The sequence below is a fragment of the Mastigoproctus giganteus genome, chromosome 8 (genome assembly GCF_048544385.1).
Source record: "Mastigoproctus giganteus isolate SK-2022 chromosome 8, ASM4854438v1, whole genome shotgun sequence".
NCBI classification, from domain to species: domain Eukaryota; kingdom Metazoa; phylum Arthropoda; class Arachnida; order Uropygi; family Thelyphonidae; genus Mastigoproctus; species Mastigoproctus giganteus.
In genome coordinates this window covers 55,287,008-55,301,612 of record NC_143582.1, presented here as the reverse complement: position 1 = coordinate 55,301,612, position 14,605 = coordinate 55,287,008, and the positions used below count along the sequence as shown (strand labels likewise).

Genomic DNA, 14,605 nt, shown 5'->3' with positions numbered 1-14,605 from the left:
CTGTATAGATATTGTATAGAGCATCATATATTTTATCAAGATTGAATTTAAGGACTATTACATTTCATGGACTATGCTGAAAAAATCCTGCACAATTTCCTAGAAAGGTACTTTGAATAGTGTTTCTGGAAATGTTTTGACCAAGGAAGTATAGCCATGTAAAAAAAAAAAAAAAAAGCTGGAGTACACCTGGGCCTTTCATGAGTATTGAAGGCTTAATTTATATAGTAAATTCTCGAGTAGACAAGCATTATGCATACATCAACATGTTTTAAAATTTTCTTCATTGTTTATGTAAGTTTCGGGTTTTCTGGCACCCCTTGAATGTTGCTGCCCGGGTGCAATGCACCCTCGGTACAGCGCACTCCTGTCTATACTAAACTAATGTGTATTTCATGTTCTCAGTCTTCATTCACTCTTTTATCAAAATTATTTTAATTCTCTCTCTTGCTTACCTGTTGGGTTATTCTCTTTTACCATAACTTCACATTTTCAACATTTCTCTAAAATTTCAGTTTCACTCAATCACATTCGTTCTGTGCCCAGCACATTCAGTGGGAATACTTCCATGGACAGTGCCCATGGAAGTATTTATTGAAAAGGCATGCAGCAGAAACAGAACGTCTGTGAGACAGTGGAGGGACATTGTTAGAGATGTCGTTAATTAACCTAACTGCCACTCTTTTGAGTGGAATCTAGAAGCCTGAGAGAAGTTTTAGGGGTACTACTCCAGATTTGTGAACAGTATTCCATGGTAGGGCAGATTTGCAATTTGTAGAGCGGACAGCTGTGTGAAAGAAAGGTAATGCTGAGAGTAAAGAGAAATCCCAGATTTTTAGATACAGAGGAATCAATATTTGTAATGTGCTTATGCCAGGAGAGATTAGAAGTCAGGATAACCTCCAACAGAGATGATTTTGCCTAGAAATTGGAGTGTCATTGAAGATTAGCATAGGAGCAGAAGAATTCTTTTTTGTGAGACGTAAGACAGAATCAAGTTTCAGGATTGAAATCAACAAAGTTATCTTTGCCCCACTGGGAATTACCTGGAGATCAGTAATTTAAGGAATTGGTAGTGGATATTCAGGAAGTTGAAGCTGTTTGTGCAGGGCAAGGTTTCTCAAACTGGAAGGTGGAATGCAACATGTTAACATAAGCAAAACTGTGGATAGGATTTCTGGTCAATGGAAGAAGGTCATTAATATACAAGAAGAAAAGGGTAGGAGAAAGACTTGAACCTTGGTGAACACCTGCATTAGTGGAGAAGTTAGGGGACAGAGAGCTGACTACCATCATTTCAGATGCCTCCGTAGCCAGGTGGGCAGGAGCAGCAGTGCGTAGCACACGCTTCTTGATTAGACCGGGGTTCGCGCCCGTGACCACCAAATACGGAGGATGCGGAAAGGTCAGGGAATGACCACCGCATATCCCGGAGCAGTATGGCCTTAGTTGCTAATGCTCCTAAAAACCAAATAACAACAACCATCATTTCCTGGCACATAATAGCCTTTGATGCTTATACACCATTTAAACCAAAACAAACAAACAAGCTTACTACCACCACACCAACAGTGAGCAGTCAGAGAGAAAACTGGATACCCAATTACAAAAAACAGTTGGCTAAATAAGCTTCCATAAGATGGAAGTGTATTTAGGAGACCTTTATGTCAAATGTGATCAAAAGTATTTTAAAACATCAAGAGCAACTTCTTGAATTTCACCAAACTTTTCAATCGAATTTGCCCATAGATGCCGTAACGTAAGCCAGTATATCACCAGTGTATTGACACTGACAGAGTCCATACTGGTGATCATTGATCAGATGGAAGGTTTCTAAATAGTTTGAGTTGGTGGTTAATTGATTTCTCCATTACTTTGGAAAGAATAGAAGTAAGTGCAATGGGATAATAATTGGATGGAAGGGATTTTTCACCCTTTTTAGGAACTGTCTGGATATAAGCATATTTCCAAGCAGAAGGGAAAACATCAGTGGAATAAGAAAGTATGAAAGGGAACACAGAACAGGAGTGAGCTCAGGAGCACAGGAGAAATACCATCAGGAACTGGAGCATTCTTGGTATCTAGACTGTTCAAAATTCTTCTAACATCCTTATGATGAAAGACCACCGGAAGCATTGAATGGAGTTTACTAGGAATAGTAGGAGGTAGTTTACCAGGATCATCAATATTTGAGTTAGAAAAGTAGGATGCTAGAAGGTCAGCTTTATCTTTAGCTGAGGTGGCAAGAGAACCATCAGCTTTTGACAGAGGTAGGAATAGAGTTGGGCAAAAGTTGCAGCTAATAGCTTTGGCAAAAGACCAGAATGCTCACTACCATTTGGACAAGAAGCAAGTTTTCTTAGCCTGTTCAAAATTTAGTTTTGACTGATTAATAACTGCTTTACAATTGTTGCAAGCTTTGATTTAGGCAGAAAATGAATCTGGAGATTTGGATGTAGGCCAATTGTGATATATAACATTCTTATCTTAAACAGCCTTATGACATTTATTGGAAAATCAAGGTTTGGATAAAGGAGATTTTAAGTGGATTGGGGAATAAAGGATTTCATCCCTACAAGAATAATTTCACTGACATAATCTGAGCAAATGTTGACATTAGCAGGTTTGACCAAGGAAAAGAAGAAAATAAAATGTTGTAGATCATTTACTTTTCCGTTCCTGTAATGCCAAACAACCGGAAGTTGGGAATGGCACAAGAGAAAGGCCCCATTGGAGAAGAGACCAAGTTGTGAATCTGAGGTGCCTAGAGGACCACCCACATACTTAGAAGGGTTGTTTGTTAGAAAAAAAAATCAACAGTGTTAGCTGTGTGTTTTAGGATTGTCTGGTTGTGGTAGGTAAATGAACAATCTGTGCAAGCTCATTATTAATCGTAAACACCTCAGCATCTCGACCAACTGAGTCCATGTGACTTGAAAATGGTAGCCACCTGGAGTTGTGAACATTAAAATCACCAAGGAAAATTACCTTACTGTTAGGAAAGTTGGACTGGAGAATGTAAAGGTTCAAAGAGAGGAAGTCAGAGTTCCAAGTGATTAGTGGAGTTGGGAAAACGATAGAGGCAGCAGATGAATTTGACAGAATGGGGCAGAGAGATTTTAAGCCAGAGAAGATCAAAAAGAGGAGATTCCAAATTACTAAATCTCTGACAGGAAATATAAGAACAAGTACCACATTTGAAGAAAAAGGAATAATACAGCAAATAATTTGGACAACTGAGATGAGCAGTGTTTGAATCAACCAATAATTGAAATTCTGTTAGAAAAAGTGTGTGGGGTTTGGCAGACTGTTCGTCAAATACACGTTTGACTATTCTCATAATTATGAATCTTGCTACATTGTATCTTAACTTATACAGTCTCATAATTGTAACAGAATTTTAAAATGCCCCTAGCCTTGGCTGAGATGAACTTGCTCATACATAATAATTGATTTCATATCTTAATTGTTGACATGTGTCCAATATCGATTTGGGTTAAACTTGAACTGCCTTAGCATAAACAACAAACATATTGTAATATTTGGTGTGTGTGTGTAACTTCACTTTATTTTTGAAAGAATAATACAGACCTACTTTAATTTTAAATTCTTATGTATAATACATGTTATTTGTATTTAAATAAATAATTCTTTATTTGTCCTACCAAATTTAAAATATAGGTGTAAATTGGTAAGTGACAAATTCCCTTCATGGCAGAAAATGCCGGGGATTTTTATTTAAGGTAGCTGTGACAAGCTTTGCTTCCTTGTATACTCTCTTTATTACAGGATTTATATTTTTACAAATCCTTTATTAACTTAAATATAGTGCTCTGTTTACCAAACCCTTAAACCATAAGAGCCTCTGACAATAACATGTATATTGCAAAATTACTATCTTGCTACAAAGTGTACACAGTATGTTAACAACTTGTATTAAAGTAGTTCACTTAGTTTTTTTTTATTCAAGTGTGGCACACTGGTCACAGAAGAGGAAGAAAAGGAGTTGACTGAGATGTCTAAGAAAAGTAAATTTTATGGAAAAGAAAGGATTTTCATCTTAAACTACACAATAAATAAATACATTTTTATAAGCATAAAATTTATTTTCTAAATTCTGCTGACATTATTGTTTCACTTGTTTTTTTTTACATGAGTACAGATTTTTTTTGGTATTTTCAGTTTAATAACACAGAATAGTGTGCAGCATGAGCATAACATATACATTTTTATTTACAGGGTGTTTCTTGAACATTATGGCTAACTGAAGTTAACTAGTCTCTGCACCCCTAAGGGGGTGGTGGCAAAGGGGGATGCTGTAAAGAGGAGGTTAAGATCATATTCAGTATAGGATGACGTACTATGTATATCATCATTGCATAGTTTGAACTGTTGAAGAGTGCCTTTTAAAGATATTCTGTGGATGGATAGCTGCTTTACCGTTCATATTTCATGTGATTTCTTAATATATAAAAAATGAGCAGTTTTTCTGGTTGTATAGTGAAATATTTTTTTATCCATGTAGCTGTCTCTTATAGAGGCAATTCATGAGCTTCCATTCTGTGATACACCAAACTTTTGTACATATAATCTAATATGTAATTACTTAGTTAATATCCTAAGTTCTGTAAAAGTCTATACATCAAGATGACTCAGGTGGCTAGTGGCTTGCTAGAGATTGAATGTACTCCCAAGTGCCATTCACATACTCATGCTTTTCAACTTCTAGGAGCTGTAACACGTGGTACTTCTTCTGAAATCATATCTTATTGCAGGTAGGTAAGGTAACAGTACAGTTATGTTTTGTACAAGCAATTTTTCATTGAGCAATGAAGTTTAATATAATTTTACTTTTTATTCAGATTAGAAACGTTTTTCAAAATATATTTAACTTGAGTTGGTGCATTGGTGAGCATTGTTTGCCAAAAAAAAAAAAAAAAACCAGATTGTGTTAATTTTCAAAAAAAAAAGTAACTTTTAGTATTTCTCCCTGTTTGCAATCTGCATAATTTAATTACTTTTTTCATTAAAGAAGTACGGCCATAAAAAAATTCTTTAACTTGTCAATAGTATCATTTTACCTGACATGCCTTGTGGACAAATATTTAATTTTGGTGAGTCAGTGGTTAGGAATTAGTAGTTATTACTTTCTGTAACTTCTTGTTAGTGTCTTTAGTCTTATATATGCTCTTTTTTTTGTTCATTTATACTGTTATTCTTTTTACAAATTGACTATTTCATTTACTTTATAAATTAAGTAGCCTTCTAGGCTGTGCCATACATTTACATTACACCATTGTCCAGCCAAATGCAGTTCATTATATGTTGAAACACTGCGTTTCATCAAAATTGCATTTTTTCCAGTATCCAAAAGCTCTAAATTCACCACTTTAAAGGTGAACTTGGAGGTACTTTTGGATACTGGAAAACATGCCTGGAAAGTGTCACAGTAGTATCCAACATTACCAAAAATGACCAGAATGTTATTCTGACATAAGTCCATCATGGTGGTAAAATTGATGCTTCAACAGTAGTTGTCACATTTTACAATTCTGTGAGGTATGATATAGTTGTATGTGTTGTGCTTCAGCAGGAGGGAGAAAAAAACATGCATTGTCACATTTTACAGTTCTGTGAGGGATGATATTGTTGGATGAGTTGTCTGCTAAGTATGATATCAACCAGAATGCTATCTGCTGGTCCATGGTGATTTCTTCTTCTTCCTTGATGAATTTAGCAGGTGTCATTTTGGAAGTGATATTTCTTAATAACAGTAAACACGTAAGTGGTAATACATAAAGAAGGCTATTTACGAGAGAAACAAAAATGAACACAGTAAAAGATGGGCACACAAAGTGATGTAGTGTCATTATTTTTATAATTCAGGTATGCAGAATTTTCATGTAATGAATGTTATAAGAATCTTGGGGGGGAAAACATTTGTAAATAAATAAATATATATATATATATATTTATTTATTTACAAATTAATTAATAGGGAAATTTATAAGGAAATAAATAGATAAAACAATTATCAGTAGTGCAGCAAACCTGTAGAGTAAAAAATAATAAACCTAGACATAATGAAACAAAAAGAGTGGAGGAAATCAAGACATGGGGTATTTCAGAAGGAACGCTCCTAAAATAATTTATAAAAGCCAAAAATACAATACCAAATAACTGAACCTTTTAGAATATGCCAATTGGTGGCACCCTAATGGCAGTACCAGTTCTGAATTATGTAAAATATCACTAGAATGGAGACGAAAACAAACACTTGACCAACAAAATAAAATAGACTGACCATTATGCTCCATCTTGACAGAGAACCACAAGGCCAATAATGGTCAGGGAATCACTACATAATAAAACAGGCCTACGTGCTCTGGATTCATAATGCGAAAATTTATTTTTATTTTGTTACACAGAGCATTAATAAACTACAATAAATAAATTAGCTTTCGGCTGGGTGGCAGCCTTCATCGGATTAAAATACTTGAATGGCAGTTGGAATAGAGATGCACTGCCAGGATGGTGCGTGAGGCACGTGGTTAATTGTTTGTTGATGTTTGTGGCTGTGACGTATGGTGGTGACGTGGCCAGCGTTTGTCTATGGATAGAATTACTGACTCTGTGATGGGGTTAACTTGACAACCACTGTTCCTGTTCAAAGCGGTGTCCGAGCATTTTATATTTAGCGATTCCAACCAGGTACGCCTCAGGTAATGGTGGGACCTGTCCACAACCACGACATCGCTGTGTGGGTCGATGTCGTGGTGGGTTGTCCAGACATGCTCGGCAATAGCTGAGTGTTCTACATCTGCCAAACGGATCGCCCTTTTATGTTCTGAGAGACGTTTCTCGAGTCGACGTCCAGTCTCTCCAAAGTAGCAGCTCGTGCAGTCACGGCAAGAGATGCGATAGACCAAACCACTCTGTAGAAGGGTGGGGACAGGTGTTTTTATGTTGGAAAGGAGAGAACGCAGTTTCTTGCCTGGGAGTTGGATGCACTTTATCCCATGCGATCTTAGGATTCTACCGATCTGCTGTGACAGGTTGGGGTAGTATGGGATGAATGCCCTCGTGGATGACTCGTCACTGTTGGCGTTGACTCCAGAAAGATTTTATCTTCATAGCCCATAGCAGACAACACCTGAGGTTTGCACATAGATGCAAAGCTAACTGGATTATACCGAAAGGGTTTCGCTACAAACAACAGTTTCCTAATGAGCGTATGGGACGTGCCTGTCGGAACTTCGGCTTCAGAACTCTGCGCATATGGACCGGCTGCCTCCATCGTGACATACGTGTTTCAGCGAGCAAAGCGGCCCTACTTGCCGACCTTAAGGCTCTGATTCCCGATCCTATTTACACCAAGGTAATCAATACTTTATGTTACCAGGCTGTCAGAGAATCAGATCGTTATTGTGCCCGACAGAAACGTAAGTTCAATACTTTAATCAATGAATCCCATCAATTTCGGCACCAGCGTAATACCCCTCTCACAAATTGCACGGATTTCGTATTGAACCTAAGCAGCAAGCAGTTACCTGCAGAACAAATAAACTTATTGACCCTTGGCATGACATTTGCCGTTCTTCCAAAGCATCCACCGATCACCGACATCGCCTTGGGTGTGGAAGCAAGCTTATCACGCCTCCCAGAAGATGTAGCCAACGCAATCCGCTTAAAGACTGCAGCAGTTCTACACCATGCCCGCCCCGTCTCTTCAAACCTCAGCCGTATACAGATTTCTACCCTCAAGGCACCGAAACGGGATTCATCCATCGTCATTCTACCGGCGGACAAAGGCCGTCGTACGGTTGTAATGAACCACACTGATTACATGGCGAAAGCCTTACTGCTCTTACGAGACACTACCGTCTACAAACCCTTAACCATCAACCCCAACAGGGCTTTGGAACGATGGGAGTCAGAGGTGAATATCCTCATCAACACTTGGCTGAAGCAAGAGAAAATCACACAGTCAACCCGTAATCACCTCCGTGCCTCCGGGTGTCAGATCCCACGGTTTTACGGCCTGCCGAAGGTGCACAAAGAAGGCACACCACTAAGACCTATTGTATCCTGCTGTGGATCACCGACTTACGAGCTGTCTAAATTTGTCTCGAGACTTCTTTCTCCTCTAGTTCGCAAGACCACCTACACTGTCTCCAACAGTATTGAGTTCATAGAAAGGATCCGCACTATATCCATCTCGCAAGATCAAGTCATGGCATCGTTCGATGTCGTATCACTCTTTACCTCCATCCCAGTGGAACTTGCCATCTCTTGTGCAAAACAACTCTTGGATAATGATGGAACCCTTAGCGGCAGAACTAGACTGACGCCTGATGACATTTCCGCCGCCCTCAGACTGTGCTTAACAGGGGGTGCAATCATGTTTAATGACTCTATCTACCAGCAGATACATGGCACAGCCATGGGTTCCCCTGTCAGCTCGGTCACAGCAAACATCATGATGGAGGAGTTAGAGGGACGTGCGTTTACACACGCACCAGATCACATCGCCTTTTGGTGTCGCTATGTAGACGATGTGTTCGTAGTCATCCCTAGAGACTCAGGTCAGCAACTCCTAACCCACCTCAACTCACTATCGCCCTTCATAAAATTCACGATTGAGCTGGAGTCGAACAACTATACCATACCTAGATACACTTGTCTGGCGCGAAGACACATGCTTGAAGACGACAGTTTATCGTAAGCCTATGTGTGCTGGCCAATTTATCAACTTCCAGTCAGCACACGCACGGGGCCACCTCCTCTCAACTGCCCGAACCTTGCTAACTCGCGCCTGGACACACTCCAGCTCCGCAGATGAAAGACGCAAAGAGATCACCAGAGTCAAAGTAGACCTTACGAGGTGTGGCTACCCCATCGACGTCCTTGACAGGTGTGATCTACAAGCACGCGACAACGTGACGACCAACAGTGACGAGTCATCCACGAGGGCATTCATCCCATACTACCCCAACCTGTCACAGCAGATCGGTAGAATCCTAAGATCGCATGGGATAAAGTGCATCCAACTCCCAGGCAAGAAACTGCATTCTCTCCTTTCCAACATAAAAACACCTGTCCCCACCCTTCTACAGAGTGGTTTGGTCTATCGCATCTCTTGCCGTGACTGCACGAGCTGCTACTTTGGAGAGACTGGACGTCGACTCGAGAAACGTCTCTCAGAACATAAAAGGGCGATCCGTTTGGCAGATGTAGAACACTCAGCTATTGCCGAGCATGTCTGGACAACCCACCACGACATCGACCCACACAGCGATGTCGTGGTTGTGGACAGGTCCCACCATTACCTGAGGCGTACCTGGTTGGAATCGCTAAATATAAAATGCTCGGACACCGCTTTGAACAGGAACAGTGGTTGTCAAGTTAACCCCATCACAGAGTCAGTAATTCTATCCATAGACAAAGGCTGGCCACGTCACCACCATACGTCACAGCCACAAACATCAACAAACAATTAACCACGTGCCTCATGCACCATCCTGGCAGTGCATCTCCATTCCAACTGCCATTCAAGTATTTTAATCCGATGAAGGCTGCCACCCAGCCGAAAGCTAATTTATTTATTGTAGTTTATTAATGCTCTGTGTAACAAAATAAAAATAAATTTTTGCAGGGAATCACTACATTTTGAACATTGGACAAATCAATGCATCATCAAACCAATACGCAGATCGGTGTGTGTATATATTAAAACAAATTTATATATGTGCAGCCTTACTTGTATGGGATATTGAACATTTAATAATACTTTGTGACAGAAATTTTTTTTTTTTGTTTCCCAATCAGAAATGTTCTTCATAATCATATTCAATTTTGCAATCTGTGGGAATGGTGTATTATGATTAGCCTCTATTTTTACAAAACCGATCCAAAAAGCTTATCTGCTCTAAGTGTTTTTCTAATAGTTGGAATTTTCAGTTTTTCATATTCAGCAGTTTCTTCATCTTTAAACTACATTTTGCACCATTTGAGTCTTCACATCATCAACAGCATGATCTTATTAGGTCAGATCATTGCATTGCTTACATAATCACATTGCAAACTAACAGATCTTATATCTGTTAACGTTTGCAATGTGATTGTCATCATCAACTGTAGCATAAGTGCCTAAATCATTTCCTTAAATCATTGTGATTTGTTTTGCAAATCTATTCCGATAAAGACAAGTCTTCCTCATTAGTATTAGTTTTAACAGAATCAGTCCCGAAAGTTTCTGTATTAATTCCTGCATGATGAAAAGCAATACAATCTGTCTGTTGTATTGTTTTTGTTAAAAACATGTATATTAGTTTACTTGATATATGTAGTTTTGCAAAAAGAGGAAAAAGTTAATGAATAAAAGTGAAAAAGTTAAAAAATTCATATCTCTGAAATAAGAAATAAAAAAAAAAAAAATAAAGAATGGAGTATATAAAATAAATAATCTGGCCAGAATCTGGTATAATTGTCTGCTAAATCAGATGTTTGGACCAGATTTCAACAAGTAATTAGTTCATGTTAATATAAAGTAACTTGCCCACAGTATATGTTCAGATAAATAATTATAGAAAAAGATGAAAGGATTAAAAAAAAAAAAAAAAACCTGTGTTATTGGCATTGTTTAACAAACTAACCATTTTCATTCTGAAATGCATTTTGCTTGCAGTGCATCCATTTTTAAAATTTTTTTTTTTTAACCAAAAGTAAGACATATATTTAGCTTAAATTAAATCTCTTGGTTGGATGCCACATTAGTAACGTTTATGTGCACAACTGAGACTTGTCTGAACTTTCCAAAATCTGCTATGATAAATCTTTTTAAAGATAAGATGACCATGGGTAATAGATACCCCAATGCAAAAAAATTGTCTAGACATCCTAACAAATTTACAGAATATGTTTAGCAAACATAAAGAACGTAGTTCATCCCTCATGCATGTTGTATGTGGAAAGCATCATAGAGCAGGGGCACAAACATCTCTCAGTACATCAGTTGTCTGTAGCATTTTGCATTGCCTTGGATTCGGTGGTTGGACATCAGCTGCATCTAAGCTGCTGTTATGATTGCTATTATGAAAATGTGTTTGAAGTGGTCTGATGGCAGATGTTAGTAGCCCCATAGTATTGGCAGAGATGTGTAAATGTAGCTGAGTGGTCAGGAGTATGAGTGCAGCAGCACGCAATCTCTGAGTGGACTTGGATTAAAGCCATGACTGATAAATACGATTAACATTTGTATCGATTGATTTATTGTAAACTCCACTGACCTGGTAGTTGTGCCGGAGTATAAATAAGAACATTAGTAACTCCATAGCATAGGGGTCGGCAGCCTTTTTTGAGTGAAGAGCCATTTTTGATCTAATTTAAAAACCAAAAGAATCTGAAGAGCTGCATCTCAGCTGAAGCTGGGGGGAGGGGGGGGGAGTTTTTTAAGAAATGGAATAGAGTGGAAAGGTATTTTATTTAAAAAAAATTTTTTTTTTAAATATTATTTATTGATACATTGTACTGAAAAATATAAATATCCAATTAGGTACGAATTAATGTGACTTCTGCTGCTGAACTTCTTGAGTCTCTTGACATCTTTTTTTTTTTTTTATGAAAACCCCAAACACGAAAGGTATCAAAACCTATAGTACTTAGTACCGTGCATGGGTTGAAGGAGAAATATGGGGGGAGGGGGATGCTGGAAACTTTGCTCTAGAGACTAAACATGGGTTTCACCACTTCAAGCCTCCAATAAGCATGCAAGCATGCCGTAATTTTCATCTTTAAACATGCTGAGAAACGTGCATTGTTCAGATGGTTTCTTGATTTATTTTTAATATATAAGTAGTTTTTGTTCCTGTTTTAATTATTTTATATTATTTTTTATTTGCCACTGCTGCAATGATTAATCTTCGACACCTTGCAGTACATGTGCTCTGCTCGCAATGCACAGGCAAACTAAACTGAGAAGTGTTTGGCTTGCATTGAAACTAATGCTATATTCATGTCGCTGCACTTGTACATGTGGGCTAAAAGTTAGAGCTGCAGTTACATGTTCAAAGAGTCTCCACAAGCCGTATGTTGCCGATCCCTGCCATAGCACCTTCTGCCACTGCTAAAGTGTCAGAAGGTTCTATGGAGTTACTAATTTCTCTCTCTCTCTCTCTCTCTCTCTCTCTCTCTCTCTCTCTCTCTCTCTCTCTCTCTCTCTCTCTCTCTGAACAAGCACTTTGTTCCAATGATTGTTTGAGTGTAGAGATTGGCTGGAAGATGCTTCCTTTCAGTTTGTTTGATGGCAAGTCTGATGATATGGTGCCTTTTCAGCTGGTCCATTGGTGGTAGTGTCTAAAACCATAGTCTATGATCTCTTTAGATTTTGGACAATTATGTGCTATTTATTCTGTAGCAACACTATGCAAAGAGATCCTGTTATTTCCAGCACAACAGTGCTCCATATCATACAACAAGGGTTATATAAAACTTATATTTTGACACCAAAGTTACACTGGCTGGCTTAAACCTCAACCCCATTGAACATGTTAATGTGCCATAAAATCCTTAAACCAACCAACACTACCAAATATCTGGGATGAACTGAATTCCCAGATTAGGCTGTGTGGGGTTAATTGGAGAACCAGATTAGGCTGTATCCTTCTAGACCGGCTTTAGCAGCTGCTTTGCGGGAAGAATGGGGGCCAATTCTGGCCAGTATAACAGAAGTTGGTAGAAAATATTCTCTGGAGGGGGTATGAGGCTGTCATATTGACCAAAGGTGGTCCTACTGTGTATTAAGTTTTTTTGACTTAAAAGACCTTTTTGCATCTTTCTGTGTTTACTTTGTACTGTTTCTTTGTGGTATTCATGCCATTCTAATTGTCATGCTGACCAATCAAATAGTACTTTACTGATGTTAAAAAAAATATAGTTTTTACTTTTATAAATAAAATATTAGACTTTTAAATTATTAAAATAAAATATTTTAATTCAATTAATTTTTTTATTTTAGGTATCTTTGTCACAACTTTGTTTCTGTAGTAGATTTATTAGGTCGTAATATTTTGCATTTATTGGCATCTTGTGGGAGATGGGAAGTAATTGAATGGTTATTGGAACATTGTCATGCTGAAATTGATGTTAGAGATGCCGAATCTGGTTGGACAGCTTTACATCGTTCCCTTTTTTATGGTGAAGTTACTTCTGCAAGGACTCTACTTATGGTATGTATGATATTTAAGGTAATTTCTAGAGGAGCACAGAAAAATTATGTATTCATATGTATTCCAGAATGTAGCCAATATACAGGGCAAGTCAAAATTGTGTATAAACATTTTGTTATGCTGTATCTCAAAGTTTATTGAATAAACATGAACCAAAAAGGTTTAAGCACATCAGGTACACAGAAATGGGATTCATCACATCTGCCACCAGCATGCTTTTGTGGATAGCATTGTTTCTCAACAGTCTGATATACCATTGTGCACTTGCTAGCTGTAAGTTAACTGCTTCCTGTTGTATCATCGTGTACAAATCCTACAATATTTGTGGTTTGAGTGTATATCTTTCAGGAGTGAGGTCTTGTGAATGGCATATTCAAAAACAAATCCCCCCTCCCCACTCAAACCCATCCATCTTTTTGAAAATTCACTGTCCTTTAGGTATGGATATCAGAGTGAAAATGTGGGGGCATATCATTCTTTTGCAAGTACAACAGTGTATCCAGAAACACGTTTCTTATTGCAGGAACTACTTTATGATTCATTAACAACTGAATAACTCTGCCCAGCAACAGTATAGAATTTGTAAAGTCTGATTATCCCACAAGAGAAGGGGGGGATGCCTATCCACACACTCATCCCTCACAGATTATTGTCTTTCTGTAGAATGAGATAAGGATTGGTGCTGTAAACACATTTGTGATGACAATTCAGTTGACCGTTTAATATGAATGGCATTTCATCTGAACATATGATTACATCATGAAAACAGCTAACCACTGTTCTTCTGGTAGTACCACTCACAAAATTGTGCTCATTGATCAGGAATATCTTCCTGAATTGCATGTGATTATCAAGAAAAAAAGTTTAAACTTTGTCTTTTAAGATCCACATAACACTTAATTGGTTAATGAATTGGTCATTCAAACACAGATCTAAGGAACATCTTGTTAACTTCTTTGTTGACTGTTAGTATAAGCCATATAATGCAACGAAGCTATAGGCTTTTACTACACTGGCCAAAAACTAAAAAAAATAATTAAAAAATAATAATGGCTTGGATTGTTTTCAGCACTTCTTGGGGTTCTTTTCCTCCTACTGATTTCCTTTTTAATAATGTTGTGAACAGTTTCATACTCTTCAAATACAGAAGCAGAGTATTGTTAGTTATTTTCATGCTTCCATTACCATTTGACATTGCGGTTCCTTTCTTCAAATGTTAGTTGATTGGTCTCATTTCTTCAAATGAAAACTTATTAAAATCCTAATTGTTTATTTTAGTGATGTTGTAGCTGTCAAAAAGATATGACTATTTAAAATGTTTATGCAGAATTTTTACTCTCCCTATATATTACATATAAGATGACTGCAAATTAATGAGT

General features: G+C 37.8%; 1 protein-coding gene across 2 annotated transcripts in view; it reads left to right on the top strand.

Annotated features, from left to right (window-relative positions):
- LOC150081538 (inhibitor of Bruton tyrosine kinase) overlaps window positions 1-14,605 on the top strand; it is a 349,146-nt gene that overhangs the window by 11,696 nt on the left and 322,845 nt on the right. For both annotated transcript variants that reach the window (XM_090380069.1, XM_090380070.1), the window contains exons 2-3: window positions 4,240-4,775; window positions 13,016-13,226. In XM_090380069.1, coding sequence (XP_090236195.1) covers window positions 4,648-4,775; window positions 13,016-13,226 — 339 coding nt within the window. In that variant the 5' untranslated portion in view covers window positions 4,240-4,647. The remainder of the gene's footprint in view (window positions 1-4,239; window positions 4,776-13,015; window positions 13,227-14,605) is intronic.